The sequence below is a fragment of the Palaemon carinicauda genome, chromosome 14 (assembly GCF_036898095.1).
Source record: "Palaemon carinicauda isolate YSFRI2023 chromosome 14, ASM3689809v2, whole genome shotgun sequence".
NCBI lineage: Eukaryota > Metazoa > Arthropoda > Malacostraca > Decapoda > Palaemonidae > Palaemon > Palaemon carinicauda.
Genome location: NC_090738.1, coordinates 136,522,091 through 136,546,189, shown reverse-complemented (window position 1 = coordinate 136,546,189; position 24,099 = coordinate 136,522,091). Strand labels below are relative to the sequence as shown.

Sequence of the window (24,099 nt, the reverse complement as noted above, 5' to 3'; positions counted from 1 at the left end):
GTGAAGCAAGTCACCGGTGTGTGGAGGGGGGAGGGGTAGCAAGCTACCGTTCCCCACCCCCCTCTAACTAGCGCGGGGGTAATTAACCCTCGTTAAAAACTATTGGCTCGTCATTTCAGCTGCGCTAAAAGTAAACCCTTTGTAAATAGCGTGGTTTGTATTTCGGTTACGGAACAAATGTCAGTTAACAGTGTAGTGATCCTGTGGCTTTTGATATACAATAGCAAATAATCAACAGTTGTCAAAATATAATGAACAGATCTGTACTCTATATAATCCTTAAATACTCTTGTGAAGAAACATAATTTTTTTCACAAATCCATGTTTTATGCATGTCTACAAAACAATTAAATTTAGGAACAGTTAGTACATAGTAACAAGGAATCTGCTGCTACTGGTTCTAAGTACAGTACTGTACAGTAACGGACAAATTCTGCGTATGTCTTTCCAGCGTCCCGTGTAAGAGAAAAATTAGGTAATAAATTGGAAGTGGCCTTAATTAATACCTAAATCTTCCTATCAGTACAGTGTATAAAGTTAACGCTATACAGAACAAAATTTAAAGACACCAAATTACTATTCTGCTAAGGTCCTGAAAGAGTAGACAGATAAAATGAAAACCTTAGGATGAAGGCCATTTCAAACACCTATATTCATAAAATATATGCATATGGAAGATAATTTCTGGTCTACACATATCTCTGTAAAATGCTTTTGATCGTAGTATTCCTTTCATTTTAAATTATGAACTAATACCTTTTATTTTCTGGTGTTCACAACAAGTCTTTGGGGGCTGGATAAAAACATGTTAGAAAATTAGTTTCTATTCAAGATTGATAACTGTCAAGACAAAACAATTCAAATGGTCTCCTAAGTAGGCCTACAATTTGTACTCACAATGAGAAAAAATATACGCCAAAATTTAGGTTACATCTTTCATTATAAGAGAAATCTTCCTCTGGTGGTTTTGAGAAGTACTTGCGTAAGTACCGGTCCTTATGAGAAAGGGAAAATTCTTACCCATGAGGTATATCTTATTCACTTCTTCGGACAGACCTAAATTTTCCGGGGAAAAGGGAAGGCCTTTCTCTTCTGGTTTACCATGTTCTGTAACATATTCTGCAAAGAGAAATCCAGTCATAAAAGCATCGAATCCTGCCCTGTGCCCGGCAGCATATTGCATGTCCTCGGCTTTGCCAGTTTCAGTCTTTTTTTGAATTCCGTTTGGACTCGCAACTTCAATTTTCTTATCCGGCGATATTTTCATTTTCTTCTCTAATGGCTCTCTGCTCTCCATGACAGTGGGATGATGGCTTTGTTCTTCCTCTTTCTTGACATGATTAAGAATCTGAGCTACAGATTCGCAAACAGGACCCGAGTATTTTGAGTTGCCTCGTTTCTTAGCACCAACAGGTTGAAGGATTTTCACAATTTTGTTGATATTATGACTGTTCTCACACTTGTCATACTTAGAACACCATCCATGGAACTGAAAAACAATAGAGACATCAAAGTTAAAATTATAGATTTATTTCTAAATTACAGCTAAATTTCCTATATAAAAACTTTAATATTTCACATACCCCCGTATTTAACCCTTTTACACCCAAAGGACGTACTGGTACGTTTCACAAAAGCCATCCCTTTACCCCCATGGACGTACCGGTACGTCCTTGCAAAAAAATGCTATAAAATTTTTTCTTTTCATATTTTTGATAATTTTTTGAGAAAATTCAGGCATTTTCCAAGAGAATGAGACCAACCTGACCTCTCTATGACAAAAATTAAGGCTGTTGGAGCAATTTGAAAAAAAATATACTGCAAAATGTGCTGGGAAAAAAATAACCCCCTGGGGGTTAAGGGTTGGAAATTTCCAAATAGCCTGGGGGTAAAAGGTTAATCTGTTATCTATGAAAGAACTCCACAGAGATATCAGCAGAACTGATATATCATCCAAGATTTTTTAAAGCTATGCTGGGCTTGATCACCAAAATTCACAGCCTAAGGTAAGACACAAGATACTAAACTGAATAATTACTTTGCTTCACTGAATGACTCCCATATCAATTTCATACACATTAAGTCTTAACCCTTTTACCCCCAGGCTATTTGGAACTTTCCAACCCTCAACCCCAGGTGTTTTTTTTTTTCAAGCACATTTTGCAATATATATTTTTTAAATTGCTCTAACAGCCTTAATTTTCATCATAGAGAGGTCAGGTTGGTCTCATTCTTTTTGAAAATGCCTGAAGTTTCTCAAAATGTCATCAAAATACTGCAAATAAAAAATTTGAATAGCCGTTTTTTGCAAGGATGTACCAGTACGTCCATGGGGTTAGAGGGATGAGTTTTGTGAAACGTACCAGTACGTCCATTGGGGGTAAAAGGGTTAAATAGCAGAAAGATTATTGCAATTAACATAAAAAGAAGGATTCAGCTTGGTCATAAGCTTATTAGAGGTACCAGGCATCTCTATCCACAAAACATTATCATTCCAACTTATGATATAAAGGGATCACTTTTTCCTGTCCAAATAAATCATTTGTTTGGACTCTAAAAGGACCACTTTTCTAGTGCCTGAACTCCCCCTGATCACAATGTGCGATGGGTGAGCAAGATTAACAGGAAGAAGAGTTGAAGTCAAGAGAATGGTCTCTACTGGGATGAAGTGATAATCAGGCCAACAGCTACAAGAGGGTGAATTGAGAAAAAAGTCAAAAGGATTTATAAGCCATGAAGCAGAGCTGTTGATAGAATTAATTTACATACTTTCTCAAAGGCCAGTGAGGGAGATTAAGACCTAACCTCATGTCTCTGGATGCTGGATGCTGAGAATTAATAAAAGTCTTCGAAAAACTTGTCTAAATTAGAATCAAATAGTATACCTGTACAGATATTTGGACCTTTTTCTTTTATGTGCAACTGTGGATGATAACACTGATACCCATGTTACGACAAAATTATACATCTATTAAATGGTAATGGTTTGCATTTGTGAAGGAACAAATACCAAATTTATAATACATATAAATGAGACAAAAATTTTTTTATACTAAAGTGAAAAGAACAAAGTAAACCATTTACTGTACAACTAAATGAAATAGAATTCAGTTAAAAAGAAGAGGAGGAGAACAGAGGTATAATCGAAAGTATTTGCCAAAGATATGACCGAAGCTAAGTCCAAAGGTGTGCAGCAAGTGAGATAAGAGACTTATTACATTCAGGGTAGGACACAAATTACAATTACTAATAGAAAGTCTTACAAAACAAAGAGATCGTGAGGAAGCGACACCAAAAAGCCGCACACACACCCGTAAGGGAGCGTCAATAAAGCGGCTGAGAGAAAAACCAACAAGGTTATTAAATGAACGCGTGTCGCTACCTAGAAATCCCAAACAGACAAATATAATACTCAACTAGGGAGCAGGAATCTCCAAAATGCCTGACATCTTCAAAAACACAAAATAAAACAGAGCTACGAAAAACACGTCCGAACGTTCACGGGTGCTAACAAGGAATAATGGGAGAAGGATAGGTGGTGGTGGTGGTGGTGGTGGGGGGGGGGGGGGGGAGTAGCTGTAGTGAACGACACCTTGTAGTAATGGGGGATTTTGAGGAGGGAGAAGTCTAATTGGAAAGGGATCTCTGGTAGTGGTATCACTCGCCCCAGTTTCAATACCGACACCCTTTAGGGGTGAGCGAGCTGGGTATATTCCTGGCATTCCATGCAACTTTTATCAATAGTATATTTAGCAGTATTTATACCTTAGAAATGGTGCTAGAGGAGCATTTCACTGGGCGACACAGGTTGAGCCCAGAAATAGATTTTTCCTTCGTCAAAATCCCTTTACTGTGCACCCAGTTTAAATAATATTTAGTGAGCTTATTCTCAATACTGAGTGGTTTAGAATATTCTTGTTTGGACATAAATACTTGAGTTTAAGAATTTAGGCCAGAAGACATGGCACTGGGCGTTGGAAGACATTCAGCATCCACACGCAACTGGGGAAAAGCCATGTAGTTGCAGCATGAAGGAACGGTTAAGGAGCTGGACAGTATGGTGGAAAAAAGTAAGCGGGAATGAAGGAATTGAATGTTGATAAAAATGGTGAGAGTGAACAAGGTTAGAGTTAGGTGAAGAGTGCTATGCATTCACTCTTGCAATGTATCATTCATTGCAACAGTAAATCTTGCAATGTGTCACTCATCGCAACACTAATTAAACACTATTTTTATGCAAATGTATATTTCAATACTTACGACAAGATCTTCACACACTACCAAGCTATCATTCATTATCTTGCTATGTCTACTCATTGCAAAAATAATTAATCTATGTTTATGCAAATGTGCATCTCAATACTTACGGCAAAATTTTCACACACTTCTAAGCCATCGTCATCAGTTTCAGTATTGTAGAGGAGAATCTGAAGATATGGGTGCCAATCAATGTTGGACAGGCCTGGAGGGTACGGAGGAAACTGTATCCGTACATGCCAATCACCTGCATTTCCGCGACGGGCATTTCTTAACTGCCTGAGAATATGTTAAAGTTGTTAATACCTTTATGTACTTAAGTATAAGGAGGTCCTACTAAATGTAGATAGATTCCTTTGCATTATAAAAATATAAAATAGTTTTAAGATACAAAAATTGTTCTCCAGCTGTTCACAAGATACTGTCATCCATACATGTAAAAATATATAAGTAAGGAGTATGAAAAGATGAAAGCAAAGCAAAGATATATCATACAAGAAATATCAAAGGGCAAAATAGAATAAAAAAGTTTTGCTTAAATTCATACCAAAACTGAAAATGGAAAAAACTGTTAAACCTGCTACAAGAAAATGAGGACCAGGACTTGAAATCAGGTTATAATTATAGGCTATCGAGTGATCTGTCTCCACACCAAACGTGCATTCAAAATATTTGAGACATCCTTTTCAATTTAGAAATACTAGTATTAGCAGAGCAGAAGCAATGATTATGATGGACTGCAAATTCTATGGGAACTTTGGTGTATGCAATTTCCTATCCATAACATTGCTTGCTCTTATGACAACTAACCAATACCAGGTCAAAGGAGAAAAACCAAATGACTTGTGTATTAGCATAACAAAATACTTTCTTCTTTATTCATCAGAAGAAAATATAAATATTAATTTTGATATCAATATAAATAAGCAAAAATCTATAATACCATTGCTTCACAGCAAATTTTAAAAGTACAATCATGGATCAGTTAAAAATAATGTGCTTGGCAACATAACTTAAGGGTAAGAAATCAACCTCTTAATAAATATAAATATATAAATTCCTTGTCAAAAAAAGAATTTCAACAAAATTTATTTCTACTCGCCTGATGTTCATATTACTTATCTCTGCTTATCAACATTTACCCATAAAACAAAAAATCTTCTAGTTTTATTAATTTCAACAGACTTCTGCGTCTAGTAACGTGATGAGATAATCTAGTAGTAAATGGCAACCACCAAAGGCTAGTTCGAGCCAGAGATCCATTGTCTTTTCACTCAGAGCGTTGACATGCATATAAACATCAGGAGCAAGTCAACCTTGAAAGCTCAAGGGCAGGTCCCCACCCTTGAGGGGTGACAAATCGGTGACAAATAACTGTCAACAGCACTTGATGGGTCCTGTAGAAGTCATTCTGTGGTCACTGAACTTATCAATGAGGGTGAGGACCTTGATGAAAGTGGACTCTGTCTGCCGCCTTCGGACTCAGATAACCTCCCGAGGCTCGTCCCCGTTATGAGCGGGGAGGACTCGATATGAACTACAGAAGGTTCACTCTTCCTTATGGAGTTTTTACAGATTGATCTGAGAATGGAACCGGGGCGGTTCTCCACAGCGGATGGTTGAATGGTAGAACTGATAAACATTACAGTACTTGGACTCCTCTTTGAAGGCTGAATTACCCCTCGCTCTCCTTCCTTCCGTGGCTGAAGAAGTATGAGGTGCCTTTGTCTCTGAGATGCAGGAAGGAGAGTGTGGCACTCAAAAGCTCCAGAACTTATCCAATGAGTGCCTATTCCTGGCAGAAGGAGTACCCCCAACTACAGGACCGAGATGCAAGCTCTTGTCCCTCCAAAGAAACAACTCAGTTACCTTTCAAGGAGAAACCATCGTTCCTCTGCAGGTGGTACGGCTGAGGAGGAGGACGCAGCAAGGGAAGAACTCTGGGTCCTAGCAACAGCTAACAACTCTAGATGTTTCTCAGCCAGTAGGGTGCCATCTATACCTAAGGCAGGACACATCTTGTCCAGGTCTTTACGAGGGTCATTGTCAGGCAGCAGAGTGATGGGAGTACTTTGAGAAAGAGGCAGGGAAGTATTACCTTTGCAGGGAGAAGGTGATACTTCTGCCTCTTTCTAAGCAATTCCTAAATTCCACCAGAGGAACAAGAAAGAGGCGAAAAAGGCTTCGAACAGGAAGAATTGAAGAAGGAGCAACAGAGCTTCTTTGGAAATAGCTTCGGCATTGCTGAGTTAAAGAGCAAAGAGTCCCTCTTAGACTTCTCCTCTGCACACTCCACCCACTGAAGAGGAAGCTACAACCTACCCTTGTTACAGGGAAATGACTGCGAACAGTCATGCCCCCTGTAAAAGGTACACAGTTAATGGGATCCACATCCGGCTTGATAATGTGCCGGCCGCAATTATGACCAGTTTTACCTGGGTATAGCCACACCTCTGCCCGTGGAGTTGCCATAAATAAAGCAGACACTGAGAAGAAGAACCTTTAAATCAGTAAGAGTTCAAGGCAGCACAGAAGTACATATCAGTAACAAACTCTGCTCCCCACTGGCGGGCCGCCCGACAGGCAAGTGTTTACTCCGTCTAAAGTTTAAATGGCAGTATTAGCTTTGTTGAAGTCACACGCCTGTTAAAAAATCACAAATTTTTATTAATTTGTATTTTTCCTAACATACTTACCGAGAACTACTTTCTTAGGGGTTACCTGGAACCTCCTCTCAACCGACCAGAGTTTTGTGTAGTTTACCCTACTTCCATTTTCTGTAATGGTAGGCCTAGGCGGAAGGATACGTGCCCTGAGGGCAGTCTCGAGGCAGGCCTCAGCGATGGTTTGTATTTGCGAAGAAACAAAGGATGTTTTTATATAAAACTTCTTCCCATATAAAAACTCATTGATCTTAATATACTTCATAAAGTACAAAACAGATCTCCAGTCATACAAACTATCAAATAAATGTCCCAGCTTTTAAATGAATTTCGTAGTTTTATGACTGCCAGGGAGTGAATTTGTCACATTTGACCTCTGGTTATACTAAATTTTCTTCCAATTCAAGTCTCATTAACAACAAATAGTTTCAGCAACCCCTCAGACATTCTAGTTATGTATGTCAGCAGTCTATTCCAAATCCTTAAAATCAATTTCACTACAATCCCATGAAAATATAGGTGCTAAATACATAAAAGATTAAAGGTTTGGTATCGTAAAAATTGAAGATAATACTTACATCTTTTTGTACAAGTACTCCAAATATGTCGCTGGCATGGACTGATGGAACTCAGATATATATTTAGTGTCATACACTCCACAAGGAAACATTTCACTTAGATCTGCAGCAAAGGTGTCTACCTTCTTGGGTAAGTCTGCATAAAACGACTGATACAGGAAAATGAGGTCTACCAAGCCGTTGTGAATTACCACTGGTTTACGATGTTCAAGAATAGATGAGAAAACTTCTCTAACATCTGGGCTGGTACTTTTCTGTAAAAAGAAATATTTTCATTAGTATGGGACAAGCATAGGAGCCTATGACACCAAAATGATCAAATAAAAAAAGGACTCGCACAAGAGAAAATTTACGCTTACTGGACAATCAACCTCTGAAAAAATGCACCAATAATGGCATATTAACACCACGCCAGAAAGCATACAGTATATTAACTGGCAGTTGAATCGGTGGAACTTCAGACGCTCAAACTTGAACGATATGTTTACTATATACTGTACTGTATATTGAACAGATTGACATAAGTCTGTCTTCATTATTTACATATGTGAGATCTAATCTCACAATATCATATAATCTTTATTCATTACTTCTCATATATAGTTTATTAATTTCCTCTTCTCAATGGGCTATTTTCCCTGTTGAAGCTCTTGGGCTGGTAGCATCCTGCTTTGCCAACTAGGGTTGTAGCTTAGCTATTAATAATAATAATACAGTTGTTACATTGGTAAGGGTAGAAGAGACTCTTTAGCTATGGTAAGCATCTCTTCTAGGAGGACACTCAAAAATCAAACCACTGTTCTCTAGTCTTGGGCAGTGCCATAGCCTCTGTACCATAGTCTTCCACTGTCTTGGGTTAGAGTTCTCCAGCTTGAGGGTACACTCAGGCATGCTATTTCTATCTTGTTTCTATTCCTCTTGCTTTTATGAAGATTTTATAGTTGATATATGATGGATCTAATTTAATGCTGTTAAAGATCTTAAAATATTCGATTTGGATCGTTATTACTTCTCTTGTAGTTTATTTCTATTTCCTTGTTTCCTTTCCTCACTGGGCTATTTTTCCCTGCTGGAGCCCTTGGGCTTATAGCATCATGCTTTTCCAACTAGGGTTGTAGGTTAGCTAGTAATAATAATAAATAATAATGCCTTACAATTTCTGTACCTTTACAGGCAACTTGGTTATGTAAAACACTATCTATGAAATGTTTGAACTACTTTTGAATTTAAAAGAATGGTTTATGCAATTATTCTATCTCTAGAAGTCATACAAGTATACTATTCTAAAGCTAGGAAGACTTGCATCACCAAAAGCCATATATGTAAACAAAATTCAGAACATAAAATATACATATTATTATTGCAAGGTTGCTTAACCCTTTTACCCCCAAAGGACGTACAGGTACGTTTCACAAAACCCATCCCTGTACCCCCATGGACGTACCGGTACGTCCTCACAAAAAAAGGCTATAAATTTTTTTTTTCATATTTTTGATAATTTTTTGAGAAAATTCAGGTTTTTTCCAAGAGAAAGAGACCAACCTGACCTCTCTATGACAAAAATTAAGGCTGTTAGAACAATTTAAAAAAAAATATACTGCAAAATGTGCTGGGAAAAAAATAACCCCCTGGGGGTTAAGGGTTGGAAATTTCCAAATAGCCTGGGGGTAAAAGGGTTAACAAGACCTTAAAACTTCCAACTAAACCCACCTCACGATCGCAGCCTTTGTGGTATAGAATTCCTTTAGAATAAAGCTTGTTGAAATCAAACCCATGGCTCAGCAAGAATTTGTGCGAGTTTACTTCGACGCAGAAGTCTTCCGAACTCAAGGTGATGATATCAAAGGTCTGCACCAGGTAATCATAGCTACGGATGTGTTCCCCATCCTCAGGAGATTCTTCTATAAAGAAAACATAGATTGTAAATAAAGAAATGACCCCTATGGTATCTTCAGAAGCAATAATCACAAATAATAGATAGCAGCAGTAGGGGATTCAGCGTATGAAACTTCATCTGTGGTGGATAACGGGGGAGGGTGGGCTGTGGCACCCTAGCAGTACCAGCTAAAGTCGGATGAATCCCTCGTCAGGCTGTGAGGAGTGGAGAGAGGAAAGGTCCCTTTTTGTTCCTTTGTTTTATGTCGGTTTCCCCTAAAATTAGGGGAAGTGTCTTGGTACATACATACATACATATACCAAGGCACTTCCCCCAATTTTGGGGGGTAGCCGACATCAACAAATGAAACAAAAACTAAAAGGGGACCTCTACTCTCTTCGTTCCTCCAGCCTAACAAGGGACTCAACAGAGTTCAGCTGGTACTGCTAGGGTGCCACAGCCCACCCTCCCACATTATTCACCACAGATGAAGCTTCATAATGCTGAATCCCCTACTGCTGCTACCTCCGCGGTCATCTAAGGCATCGGAGGCAGCAGCAGGCTTGGTAAATAGATATAACATGTACAAAGCTAAAGCAATAAATATAATTACCATTCCTGTTCTACTATCACATAAACAAACCAACTCTGTTATAAACTTTTATAACAAAGTTTATTACCTGTACCATCATTCACAGTGACGTCACTGATTGATTTACAGGTGAAGCAAGACAGGCCAAGGGATATGACGGCATAATTCCTTGCAATTTCTGATGAATATCTATATCTGATATCTATTTCTGGATAATTAAGCTTCTTGCGATTACCCAGGCCAGTCAGCTCCTGAAATGTAAAAATCATATATTTTAAGATAATGAATGGAAAATAACGAGGTAAATTACTGCATTGTTTTCTGGAATAAAATAAGACAACAAACCTAGATATATGTTTGTTACATAATTAATTATTACCATAAAAGTAATCTCATTTACTCTATAAGGTCTTTATATCCATTGCAGATTATTTCCTTTTCTTGTTAAGATCCTCTCATAAGGTAATTTTAATACCCATATAATTATTGTACAATACAGTTTGGGAGATTTAATACCCACCTACCCTAACCTGGAACTAGTATCCTTATATACAAGGAGAGGGGGGCCTACGACCCCCCTTAAACCTACCATGTCCTTAGCTTATCTAAGACGAGATGTAACCCTGTTTACTTCACAAACGGCTTCTCTTCTTAAAATGTTATTTTCATTAGTAAAATAAATTTTTGAATATACTTACCCGATAATCATGTAGCTGTCAACTCCGTTGCCCGACAGAATTCTACGGAAGGGATACGCCAGCGATCGCTATACAAGAGGGGGGTGTACTCACAAGCGCCACCTGTGGCCAGGTACTGCAGTACTTCTTGTTGACACCACCTCAATTTTTCCTCGGTCCACTGGTTCTATGGGGAGGAAGGGTGGGTCAATTAAATCATGATTATCGGGTAAGTATATTCAAAAATTTATTTTACTAATGAAAATAACATTTTTCAATATTAAACTTACCCGATAATCATGTAGCTGATTCACACCCAGGGAGGTGGGTGAAAACCAGTGTACATGTATATCAAGAAGCTAAGTATCCCGTATTTCATATTATCAGTTATTCAAAATAACAATGAAATTACAAGTACCTGGTAAGGAAGTCGACTTGAGCCATTACTCTGCCTTAAATAAGTTCGTCTTCCTTACTGAGCGCAGCGTTCCTCTTAGGAGGCTGAACAACTCTAAGGTGCTGAAGTATCAAGGGCTGCAACCCATACTAAAGGACCTCATCACAACCTTTAACCTCGGCGCTTCTCAAGAAAGAATTGACCACCCGCCAAATCAACAAGGATGTGGAAGGCTTCTTAGCCGACCGTACAACCCATAAAAAGTGTTCAAGAGAAAGGTTAAAAGGTTATGGGATTATGGGAATGTAGTGGCTGAGCCCTCGCCTACTACTGCATTCGTTGCTACGAATGGTCCCAGGGTGTAGCAGTACTCGTAAAGAGACTGGACATCTTTGAGATAGAATGATGCGAACACTGACTTGCTTCTCCAATAGGTTGCATCCATAACACTCTGCAGAGAACGGTTCTGTTTGAAGGCCACTGAAGTAGCCACAGCTCCCACTTCATGTGTCCTTACCTTCAGCAAAGCAAGGTCTTCTTCCTTCAGATGAGAATGTGCTTCCCTAATCAGAAGCCTGAATAGTAAGAAACTGAGTTCTTAGAACTTGGAAAAGAAGGTTTCTTGATAGCACACCATAAGGCTTCTGATTGTCCTCGTAAAGGTTAAGACCTTTTTAGATAGTACCTAAGAGCTCTAACTGGGCAAAGTACTCTCTCCAGTTCATTCCCCACCAAGTTGGACAGGCTTGGGATCTCGAACGACTTAGGCCAAGGACGTGAAAGAAGCTCGTTTAGCAAAAACCGAGCTGCAAGGAACATGTAGCCGTTTCAGATGTGAATACAATGATCCTGCTGAAGGCGTGGATCTCACTTACTCTTTTAGCTGTTGTCAAGCACACGAGGAAAAGAGTTTTTAATGTGAGGTCCTAAAAAGAGGCTGATTGGAGAGGTTCAAATCTTGATGACATAAGGAACCTTAGGACCACGTCTAGATTCCAGCCTGGAGTGGACAACCGACGTTCCTTTGAGGTCTCAAAAGACCTAGGGAGGTCCTGTAGATCTTTGTTGGTGGAAAGATCCAAGCCTCTGTGGCGGAAAACCGCTGCCAACATACTTCTGTAACCCTTGATCGTAGGAGCTGAAAGGGATCTTACTTTCCTTAGATGTAACAGGAAGTCAGCAATCTGGGTTACAGTGGTACTGGTTGAGGAAAACTGCATTGGTCTTGTACCAGCTACGGAAGACTTCCCCTTGAGACTGATAGATTCTGAGAGTGGATGTTCTCCTTGCTCTGGCAATCGCTCTGGCTGCCTCCTTCGAAAAGCCCCTAGCTCTTGAGAGTCTTTCGAAAGTCTGAAGGCAGTCAGACGAAGAGCGTGGAGGTTTGGGTGTACCTTCTTTACGTGAGGTTGACGTAGAAGGTTCACTCCTAGAGGAAGAGTCCTGGGAATGTCGACCAGCCATTGCAGTACCTCTATGAACCATTCTCTCGCGGGCCAGAGCGGAGCCAACCCACGTCAGCCGTGTCCCTTTGCGAGAGGAGAACTTCTGAAGTACCCTGATGACAATCTTGAACGGCGGGAATGCATACAGGTCGAGATGGGACCAATCCAGCAGAAAAGCATCCACGTGAACTGCTGCTGGGTCTGGAATCGGAGAACAATACAACAGGAGTCTCTAGGTTATCGAGGTAGCGAACAGATCTATGGTTGGCTGACCCCACAGGGCCCAAAGTCTGCTGCAAACACTCTTGTGAAGGGTCCACTCTGTGGGGATGACCTGACCCTTCCGGCTGAGGCGATCTGCCATGACATTCATACCGCCCTGAATGAACCTCGTTACCAGCGTGAGCTTTCGATCTTTTGACAAGATGAGGAGGTCCCTTGCGATCTAGAACAACTTCCACGAAAGAGTCCCTCCCTGCTTGAAGATGTAAGCCAGGGCTGTGGTGTTGTCAGAGTCCACCTCCACCACCTTGTTAAGCTGGAGGGACTTGAAGTTTATCAAGGCCAGAAGAACCGCCAACAACTCCTTGCAATTGATGTGAAGTGTCCTTTGCTCCTGATTCCATGTTCCCGAGCATTCCTGTCCGTCCAAAGTCGCACCCCAGCCCGTGTCTGATGCGTCCGAGAGGAGACGGCGGTCGGGTTTCTGAACAGCCAAATGTAGACTTCCTTGAGAAGAAAGCTGTTCTTACACCACGCGAGAGAAGACCTCCTCTCTTCGGAAACAGGAACTGAGACCGTCTCTAGCGTCATGTCCTTTATCCAGTGAGCAGCTAGATGATACTGAAGGGGGGGGAGGTGGAGTCTCCCTAACACGATGAACAGGGCCAGCGATGAAAGTGTCCCTGTTAGACTCATCCACTACCTGACTGAGCATCGGTTCCTTCTCAGCATGCTCTGAATGCATTCTAGGGCTTGGAAGATCCTTGGGGCCGACGGAAAAGCCCGAAAAGCTCGACTCTGAAGATCCATACCCAGGTAGACAATGGTCTGGGATGGGACGAGCTGAGACTCCTCAAAATTGACCAGGAGGCCCAGTTCCTTGGTCAGATCCATAGTCCATCTGAGAATCTCCAGACAGCGACGACTTGTGGGAGCTCTTAAAAGCCAGTCGTCTGACGGAGCCGGACACAAGATCATGGTACTGCTGCACAGTCTGTGAACTGTCAACCATGGGGAAGCGAGGAAGTACATTGACAACCCGAAGCTGTCTAGACTGTCTGGGTCGTACAGACAACTCCTTATCGGGTTGCTGAGGTTGCCGCACTGCGTCACAACAAGTCACTCCTGCTGGTTGTTGAACGTCTTCCCAGTGACACACTGACTCCGTAAACAAAAAATCCTCTAACAAGGACTAAGCTTGGACTGCATGTCTTGCAACACAGCTCAAGGTCTATGGAAGCAGGTGTGGTAACAGACGGGGTTAGCGACTGAAGTGGAACCATTACCTTCCCTGGAAGCATGTTATGCTTAAATAAAAGTCCATAGGAGGCTACGCAGCTAAAGGCTCCTCTCCAAATGACAGAGTCCTCAAGGGAATATCAGAAGGAGGGAGAAAAGCACTTTCTCATCTACAGGGACCATATCCGAGAAAAGCTAAGTTCTCTCAGTGAGGGTTTCACTGGTGCAAAAGCAGCAGACTAGAAGGCAACGTTATGAAACTGCTTGACAGTCTAGTGAGTTGGCAACAACCAAAGATGTGTGACTGAGAAGCATGCGGTAAGGTATGCAGAGCATGCTGTATGCAGAGCATGCTGTATGTAGAGCATGCTGTAAGAGAAGCAGAGCATGTTGCATGGCGTGTAACATTTCTCAGAAATTCCATGACCAGTGCTAGATTGAGTAATATCGCAATACTGTCCATTGAAAGTGCACGTGCCGAGGGAATTGATTTAGACTGTTTTGTTGATGAATTTGATAGCCGGCATGATAATCGTAGAATTAAGCTGCACTAAATATACGATCTATAATCTACTTCACCTCAGGACAGGGAAACTCGCCCTGTTGGCAACACTGCATTACTTCATGCATGCTTGCATGGGGTTTTAATATCAACATAATATTTACATTACATTCATAACTCATGATTCATTTTTGTTTTGAAGATATTTTGCCATATTTGCGATTTGTTAAAAATATATTGCAAGGAATACATATATATTTTTTTATTTAAGTAATACGAATAACCTCCATTATCATAATGTTTGTGTAGGCATACATGTATATGATTACAAATGCAAGTTATGAAAGTAATGAGGTGTTATTATTGTCATTTGTTATTTCAAAGTTGAATGGGAAGAGGCTCAAGTTGAGGAGAAAGTGGCAGATGCATGCGTTGAGGTGGCTGACTCATAGCATGAGGTTCCTGCCTCAAGAGTTGCGCTTGCCTCAAGGGTTGAGGTGGCTGCGCAGAGAGAGGCTCTTAACTCACGAGTTGAGGTTCTTGAGGTGTGAGCTGCGAGAGTTGAGGTAGCGGCTGCGCAGAACGCAGTTCCTGTCTCACGAGTTGAGGTTCCTGAGGAGCTAGCCTCAAGAGTTGAGGCTCTCGCCTTGAGGAAAGTTGAGGTAGCAGCTGCGAGAGCTGAGGTGGCTGCTTCAAGGATGGTAGAGGTTGTCGTACCTCAAAAGGTTGTAGCCTCAAAGATGGTCTAACTGCAAGAAAATCTTGCCTCAAGGCATAAGACTCCTGCTCCCATTGTTGAGGTTGCCTTAAGGAAGGTTGAGGTTGCTGCACAACGCTGGTAACTGGCAACTCCGAACGCGGTAAGGTAGCTTGAGGAACCTCAACTTCGTACGCCTGGCAGACTGGACTGCGGTGAGGCGGAGCGCTCGCAGGAGGAGGTGTAACCTTCTCAGCCTGAAACTCACGCATTAAGACCGCAAGCTGCGACTGCATGGACTGCAGCAAAGTCCTCTTGGGATCAACAGACGATAAGGTCTGTTGAGGCAAAGCCTTAACAGAAGATGAGGTCTGTTGAGGCATCGCCTTACCTCTCTTAGGAGGTGTGCAGTCACCTGATGACTGCGGAGAGTCAGAGCTAACCCAATGACTGCATCCGGGTTGTTGAACTCTAGAGGTCTGGACTTTACGTTTAAGAGGTTTTGAGACCTGAGTCCAGCGTTTTCTCCCCGAAATTTCTTCTGCAGACGAGCAAAATAAGGGCTCAATCGTCTGCGGGTGGGAGTGACGGTCTCTGTAAGACACGCCCGCAACCACCGAGGATACTTCTGTGCGCCGATCAAGGCCTGCCGAACCCTTTTGCCCTTCGACATTGCTTCTCCCCTGGGCTTGGGAGCTTGCAAGAGGTCCCGGACTGGGAGGACGACTGGCACGCACAGAAGTACCCTCACGCACAACACTGACACACTTTGCGCTAATCACTTATCACTTTTGATTTTCTGTTTGCACTTATTTCACTGAACTCGAAACTTTAAGTGGTTTGTACCTGAAACACGCAATTCTATCCTTCCTTAAAAGTTAGTAATTGCGAAAACAGAATTACAATGTAACAGAAAAATCTAATGAAAGATAAATAATTCAGTGGCTGGAAAGAGACTAAACACTAGATCAAATAAACTACGTTTAAAATCTCTCACCGCATAAAGCTTGAGAACAAGAATAAAACTCTAGAAACGTTTACCTTCTTCCCCTAAAGAGACTAGGGAGAAGAGCAAAAACGATAACAACGTTACTCGCTTGAACGAAACGTTTATCCAGCTCTCTCTCCCTCCGTCTCTATCTCTCTCTCTCTCTTGACTTAGAACCTGAGAGAAGAGCCCAATCATATATATCGTTAAAACATATTATTGTTAAAGGAAAAAAACTGAAATATTTCCCAAATAAAAAAGTTCCTTTATTAGAATTAAAACCATTAAGCTAAGAAAGAATGAACAAAACGCTAGAAACGGTTACTCTTACTGCAACGTGACACCGTGAAAATTCTCTCTCTATCGTAACGATAGAGCGCAAGTTGAACGTTCTGAACGTCAACAACTGCAGAGACAAAACAAAACGTTAGTTCAACTTTGAAAACAGTACGAGACTATCAAAGAAATTCTTTCAAAAACATTAAAATAGCATAATATGTTAACAGGAAAACCGAAATGACGGGCTCAATGTTAATTAACTTCGGTACCAAGAAAAGACCGCCTACTATTAGGAAAGGTCGAATATAAACAAATATAAAAATTGATTTTAATAAGTTTATAATAAAAGGAAGTTAATTGAAGAGGCCTATAAAAGGCGGAGAGATATAAAATAAATCTATAACTTTTGTTAAGCAAAATTAAGAAAGAGAGTCTATACTCTCTTAGACACCAACACTTCCGTCTAAGGGAAGGGTCGGCCATTTAAAAGTGAAAGAGAGTTCATACTCTCTTCGTCACCATAATTAATCAAATTAATTCCAAAAGCTAGCTAAGCTAATGATAAAACTTCCTGAATAGCGAAAGCTAAACTCTAGAGCAAATACATCACCAAATCGTGAGCAAAAAACTCCAGAATCAACAGCGTATCCATATAGGTCTAGCCGGAGGCACGACAGAGGAAAAATTGAGGTGGTGTCAACAAGAAGTACTGCAGTACCTGGCCACAGGTGGCGCTTGTGAGTACACCCCCCTCTTGTATAGCGATCGCTGGCGTATCCCTTCCGTAGAATTCTGTCGGGCAACGGAGTTGACAGCTACATGATTATCGGGTAAGTTTAATATTGAAAAGTGGGGTTTTCTGACATATTTCCTAGTAAACCATTTCTAAAATTTGAAAAATATGTTCATAAAGATTAAAGTCATCGAAACTGTTCAAAACATATCTAAATACGCTTGTAACACCTTATTCCCTCTTAAAGGGAAATAGCAACTTGTTTGAAAAATTCTTAATAAACACATCGTCCCAAAATGAGATTCAAACTAGCACCGTTTCAAATTATTTCTGCCAGAGCTAGAGCTAGCATTTGCAGTTGTGGGAAAGGCGATTTGTTAATAAAAAGTAATGTGATAGTGAAAAATTCTGATAGGAGATTGCTAATTGCTACTAGTATTAATAATACAGAAAATGAGAAATCAAGTCAAGACTGAAACTCCATCTGTTAGGATTTTTACGAACTGAACTGAGGAGTTTCCCATGGCAGTGATGCATACCAAAATATAACCTAGTCAAATAGCCTATAGAATGGTAAAAATAAAAAGGGAATTTTTACCTAAATAAAGTTGGATCACAGTTCAATACAATAAAATAACATCCTCGCTTCACTCAACTTCTATCTACCCTACCATAAATACCCTAACTCACCATACCCAGGTTCAGGTTCTGGGGTGAGGCATAGCCTTTGCAACAGTGCCTCCAAAGTTTTTCTAATACTGTTTTGTTTTTTCCTCCACATCAGGTTTAATACTTCTTTTTTCTTTTTTATATATTGTTTTGCTAAATAAAAATAATCCTACTATTTTCTTTAGGACTTCCTCGTATGGTTGTTGTACCTCAATTACTTCATTTTCTTTCTTTTCTATATTTCTGGCAAAACAACAAAAAATTCATCAAATCTTCCTCCTCATTTTCACAAAAATTACAGTTTACATTCCCCCCATTGTGTCTATTTAGAATATTTAGTTTTAACGTATTAGTTCTTGCTCTAAAAAATATCACTACCCTACCCCAGTGCAGAAATTCAACGTTGTACCCGAACCTAACCTACCCTACCCAACCCTAAACAACCACACCCACCGTGCCCAATCCTACCTTTCAAAAATATTCTAAGATGTACCCAATCTATGGTAAAGGGTAAATATATACTGTAGCACAATATTCCTAATGAAGTAAAAAAAAGAAATGTTCCTGATATATTTAATTGTACTTTGCACCGATAACGTATTGATGATAATTGTTTTATGGTCCCCTCCAATATGTGATCTACCAATCTATGACAGTTATCTGCTATCTATGGCATGTGATCTACTAGTATAAAGTGCAGAGCAAAAACCATGTTTTATAACCCTTTCACTCCCAATGGACGTACCGGTACGTTCTTGCAAAACACTGATAATTACATGTTTTTGCATATTTTTTATAACTTTATGAAAAACTTCAGGCATTTTCCAAAAGAATGAGACCAACCTGACCTCTCTATGACAAAAATTAAGGCTGTTAGAGCCATTTAAAAAAAATATATAGCAAAATGTGCTTGAAAGTTAACCCTACCTGGGGGTAAAAATATCCCAGAAACGAAGCTCTACATGTAACGCTTGCCTGTACATAGGAGTGGCGATATTTTTTGTTATTTACAAGCAAAGCGAGCCATAGCGAAGCAAAAAAAACAGCCCAGTAGATCATATTTTGAAATGGAAACAACTTAAAAAACAGCCCAGTAGATCATATTTTGAAATGGAAACAACTTAGATCTTATTAGAAGAGCAGCTGTTTTTTTTTTTTACATATTTTCCCCAACAAAAATATAAATTACAACAAAAGCGCTGGTTGGGATTCTATTGTAATATTACCAACCATATTTTAACCCTTTTACCCCCAGGCTATTTGGAAATTTCCAACCCTTAAACCCCAAGGGGTTATTTTTTTCCCAGCACATTTTGCAGCATATTTTTTAAAAATTGCTCTAACAGCCTTAATTTTTGTCATAGAGAGGTCAGGTTGGTCTCATTCTCTTGGAAAATGCCTGAATTTTTTCAAAAAATTATCAAAAATATGAAAAAAAAAATTTTTATAGCATTTTTTTGCAAGAACGTACCGGTTCGTTCATGGGGGTAAAGGGATGGGTTTTGTGAAACGTACCAGTATGTCCTTTGGGGGTAAAAGGGTTAAGAGGGAATACCAACTAACCTAACCTAGGAACTGTATGCGGTTTTATTAATTGTTTCGGATGGTAAAAGCTTTTCTACTATTAGACAGGTGTTTCCTGTAGAAAAACGTTCGTTTTCTTCGAAAATGACACTTATTTTCACTGCAAATAAGAACTTAATTATCTAAAAAATAACAATCAATGAGGTTAGCGTAGGCAGCTCAGCATGTACTGCTTGTCAGTACATAGGAGGTTGATGTTCTTCTTTTTTCGCGAGCGAAGCGAGCGCACAGTGGAGCAAAAACCATTAGATTTCTAAAATATATCCCGGTTCTTAAATGGTCTCAGAGGTTTTCTGTTAATTTGCTGTTGAAATGCGGGTCAAATTCAGTAAAAACACATTATTTGGAGCCTTTGTATATCAGCGGCCAGTTCCTCACGCGTTCATTAAAATTGGACATCAACTAACCTAAAGTTTCCCCCCTAACCTAACCTAAAGCCATGTCCTTTCCTACTTACTAGACTAACGGGGGGATAACGCCCCTCTGCGACCCCCGTTACACTGCCGCATTCTAAGTTAGATATAATAATACTGTAAATACAGGTGGCCGCTATCATTCATACACCCCCATTATTTACTACAGGAAAACTATTTTTTCTGTTGAAAATGTTGTTCCGTCCATAGCTATAATTTTACCCTGTATCCTTACCTATCATTAGAGCTATACCCTGTGACAACCATTTAGCTTACCGTGTCCTTATTTTACGCTAAAAAGTCTTAACACTGGTTTGTTTCACTTTTATATCTCAGCTGCCAAACTATGAAATGGGGTTCAAACTAGTTTTAATAGGAATATATTCGATTATGTTGGCGAGAACAATTTCAGAATATTTTGCTACAGTAAATTACAATCCATTTAAGTTCCAACCAATACTGTACTACTGTACACTATAAAAATACCAAGTTTTTGTATTTCAACCTAACCAGACTGGTGGATCTGCCATAAACAGAAAATCCTAGCCTAACCTAGTTTCTTTGGTCACTACAACCTCACCATCGTTGTGAGCTAAGGATGTAGGGTTTGGGGGAGCCTACAGCTCTATCAGTTGAGTCATCAGCAGCCATTGCCTGGCCCTCCTTGATCCTAGCTTCCAAAATGGTGCATCTGCCATAAACAGAAAAAAACTAACCTAACCTAGTTTCCTTGGTCGCTGCAACCTCACCATCGGGGCTTAATGATTGGGTGAGCCTACAGGCCTATCTGCTTAGTCATCAGCAGCCATTGCCTGGCCCTCCCTGGTCCTGCTCGATAGCCTAACGTCAATGGGTTTCATTGTATATTATTACATCTCAATGTATCCTAGTATTCCAACTACTTTTTCTTATAGGAAAAATTACGCTCCCTTCGAAAATAACACTCGTTCCCGTCGCAAATGAATAGTTACAGAAATATATATACATCTATATCCGTCGATAATGGGGGACCCCCAGTGGGAACTCGGGGTTTTGGGTGGGGAAAACATACTGGGGAACCGATATATAACCGTAATTCAGTCCTTTTCTTCTCTATACATTTCTTTCTGGTATTTATTATAACCGTAGAAAAAGACAAATCAGTATACCTGGATATATTTGGGAGGAGCCGTTTCAAAGGTTATTTCTTGTAGTAATACAGTAACCAGTGCTGCCAACGCCTGATGTAGATTAAATGTTAGAATTCCATACCTGATGTAGATCAAATGTTAGCGTTTCATGCTAACATTAGCACCCATTTGTTCGTTTGTTCGTTCGCCCCACCTTCCGTCCTTCGCTTATATAACCCCCCTTCGCAGGAGTTTCTCTCCATTATTACTCTTTTTATTACCGTATTATTTTCTCATTTTATATTCCCATTCAATATAATTTATCATACATTCCATTTTACCTTCCTATATTGGGTTTATTTGTTTTGTTATTTCCTTTCCTATTTGTACGTACGTTCGTTTCATCAGTTTCCGACCTGCGCATATATCCCCCCCCCCCCCTGCGCAGGAGTTTCCACTCCCCCTTTTACTCTTTTTATTAGTGTTATTTTCTCATTTTTTATTCCCATTCAATATTATTTATCATTCATTCCATTTTACCTTCCTATATTGGTTTTATTTGTTGAGTTATTTCTTTATCCCTTCCCGGTTTCACATAAATACTTACCCTGGACTAGTTTTTTTTATCGAGTTAATTCTCGGTATGATCTCCTCATTTTATATTCCCATTCTCTATTATTTACCGTTCATTCCATTTTATCTTCCTATATTGTTTGTATTTATTTTTGTTGGTTAGTTCCTTTTCTCTCCTCTGTGTCTTATAAAACTTTTCTTTCGTCTAGTTTCCGTATTTAGTTCATTCATGTTTTCACTCTTTTGTTCGTTGTTTTTCCCTTAACCAATCATCACTCTAGGCCTATTCAGATATCTCCCTACCCCCCCCCCCCCTTCCTTTATCTCTGTATGCGCTGTTTTCCGACCCATTGTTCCCCAGCCTTTCCCGTTTTAACCTTTGACCTAGTTACTCGTCCTTCGTTACTAGTGCGTTTTTTTTCCCGTATTTTGAGATGGAACATATTATAGAAACTTGTACCGGTTGCAGCATTCCGTATCTAAAAGCAGTGGCTCAATTCCATGGTGATTTTGTTGATAATTCAGGTTATGTTGACCATTTTCTTAAATCTCACAATGTTATTCCTCAACGTTTAAACTGCCCCTAGTGTCGTGCGCTTTTGTCTCTTCCTTCCGAGTCCAGCAAGTTTCGACGTTTCCTTCATAAAAGTAAGTCATTCCTCAATAGTCATTATTCGTGTTTTGTGACCGGGGTACTTCTAAGCAAGGTTAGGTGGGTTTGTTAGGTTCTGTGGCCTTTCTGTACTTTTTATATATTTCGTACCAGTTATATGGAGAAATTATTGAATATATCTGAGGAGATATTTAGCAGTTCTAGCTCTAGTAATGCCATCGTGTCGTTGGTAGTTCTGTGTACCATTCGTCTCCGTTGGTAGTACTGTGTATCAAGGTAAGTCATTCCCCCATTCTTATTATATGTGTTTTGTGACCGGGGTACTTCTAGGCAAGGTTAGGTGGGTTTGTTAGGTTCTGTGGCCTTTTGGTACTCTTTATTTATTGTGTAAGAGTTTTATGGAAGTATTATTTAGTTTACGTATGGAAAAATTTATTTCTACCTCTAGTATAGACATTGTGCCGTTGGTAACACTGTGTACCATTCGTCATCGTTGGTAGTTCTGTCAACCATTGGTAACGTTGCTAATGTTATCGTCCCCGACATCTGTTGTTTATATATTTTAACTCAGTATATATGTCCACAGTGTTAATATTTATATGGTTCATTTGTATTGTATTTCATTGTGTGATTTCGTACAGGAAATATATGATTTCCTATAGTAGATATCGTGATTTAACTGGTTTTCTCATTCATTTCATCCGTAATAACATCAACCAATTCGTCAACTTATAACTAACCGAATTGGTTGATCTGTTTGTTTGCGATTGAAATGGTCATCAAAATCGGTTAATTCTCGTTATTTGCTATAGGAAATCATATATTTCTTGTGCGTACTCACACGATGTAATAATATACAAAATTACCACGTCAATGTCCCTTGCCTCTGCCATTCATGAGAGGCCTTTAAACCTTCAAAAAGAGACTTTGGCTGTAGAATAACAACCCTAATCTGATTATTCTGTAATCTTAACGACTTTGGGTTTATTTAAGGGTTAATATCATAAAGAATACGAACAATTAAGATATTATCTTACGCAATCAATGGCCAGAAAAGACGATTCCTTGATGGCAGACTTTATGGTGGGCAGGATTTTCTTGAAGTTATCTTCGTTGACTTCGATGATTGGCAAACAGTTCTTCATATTTGGACACTATTCGAACTTTCGTAGCCTTAGAGACTACAAAAGTTTATTATTAAAATAAGTATATCCTCAATTTACACTGAAATATTCACTGAACTATTCAAAGAAACAATGTGTGTGTGTGAAGTCTGAAAACGAGCGTAGTAAACACAACGTTGTGATAGTAGTAGTAGTACTCGTGGATCTCTGTTACAACGGCTCTCTATTTTTCGTTAACTTTTTTGGACTATAATTGGCTTCTAAAGAATTAAAGATATTCATGGTTATATACGTGGATAAATTAGAGTAAAATCTATGGAAGGAATTAAATTTTACGAAGGATTCCTAGATATTAAGCTAATTTGAAATATGTTCATGTTAGAGTGAATCACATGAAAAGAATAAGAAACTTTATATGTATAATATATATATATATATATATATATATATATATATATATATATATATCTATCTATCTATCTATCTATCTATCTATCTATCTATCTATCTATATCTATCTATATATATATATATATATATATATATATATATATATATATATATATATATATATACAGAGAGAGAGAGAGAGAGAGAGAGAGAGAGAGAGAGAGAGAGAGAGAGAGAGAGAGAGAGAGAGAGAGAGAGAGAGAGAGAGAGAGAGAGAGAGAAAGGCTTACTTTCCTAAGAAAAATTCACTAGCATATTTGAAGAAAAATAGCCATGCACAAATACATATACTTAAAATCATGGCCAAATTAGATACAGTAGCATGAGTTATCAAAATGTAACTCGGGTAGCTTATTATAATATTCTATTGAATATACAGTGTATTGTATAATTGATTATTTAACTCTTTTCAATTACTC

At 39.3% G+C, this 24,099-nt stretch overlaps 1 protein-coding gene across 2 annotated transcripts; it reads right to left on the bottom strand.

Annotated features, from left to right (window-relative positions):
* Nucleotides 1-171: 171 nt before the first annotated feature.
* LOC137653379 (target of EGR1 protein 1-like) lies at nucleotides 172-23,397 on the bottom strand. Of its 2 annotated transcripts, none has more exons than XM_068386738.1 (6): nucleotides 23,144-23,397; nucleotides 10,055-10,217; nucleotides 9,209-9,399; nucleotides 7,499-7,752; nucleotides 4,368-4,536; nucleotides 172-1,489 (listed from the first exon to the last, which is right to left on the bottom strand). In XM_068386738.1, exons 1-6 carry the CDS (start codon nucleotides 23,249-23,251, stop codon nucleotides 923-925), a joined length of 1,452 nt encoding a protein of 483 aa, XP_068242839.1. In that variant the 5' UTR covers nucleotides 23,252-23,397; the 3' UTR covers nucleotides 172-922. The 2 variants fall into 2 exon arrangements, with proteins under 2 accessions (XP_068242839.1, XP_068242840.1); XM_068386739.1 differs by having other exon boundaries at nucleotides 10,061-10,217.
* Between the last annotated feature and the right edge of the window lie 702 nt (nucleotides 23,398-24,099).

What these genes read in the sequence shown, in the direction of transcription:
- LOC137653379 (XM_068386738.1), bottom strand. Translation starts at nt 23,251, where the DNA reads ATGAAGAACTGTTTGCCAATCATCGAAGTCAACGAAGATAACTTCAAG. An exon ending in ACAAAGGCTGCGATCGTGAG is followed by an intron (nt 7,753 to 9,208) that starts GTGGGTTTAGTT and finishes TTCTTTTTACAG; the next exon opens with AAAAGTACCAGCCCAGATGT. An exon ending in AAGTGTGTGAAAATTTTGCC is followed by an intron (nt 1,490 to 4,367) that starts GTAAGTATTGAG and finishes ATTGTTTTTCAG; the next exon opens with TTCCATGGATGGTGTTCTAA.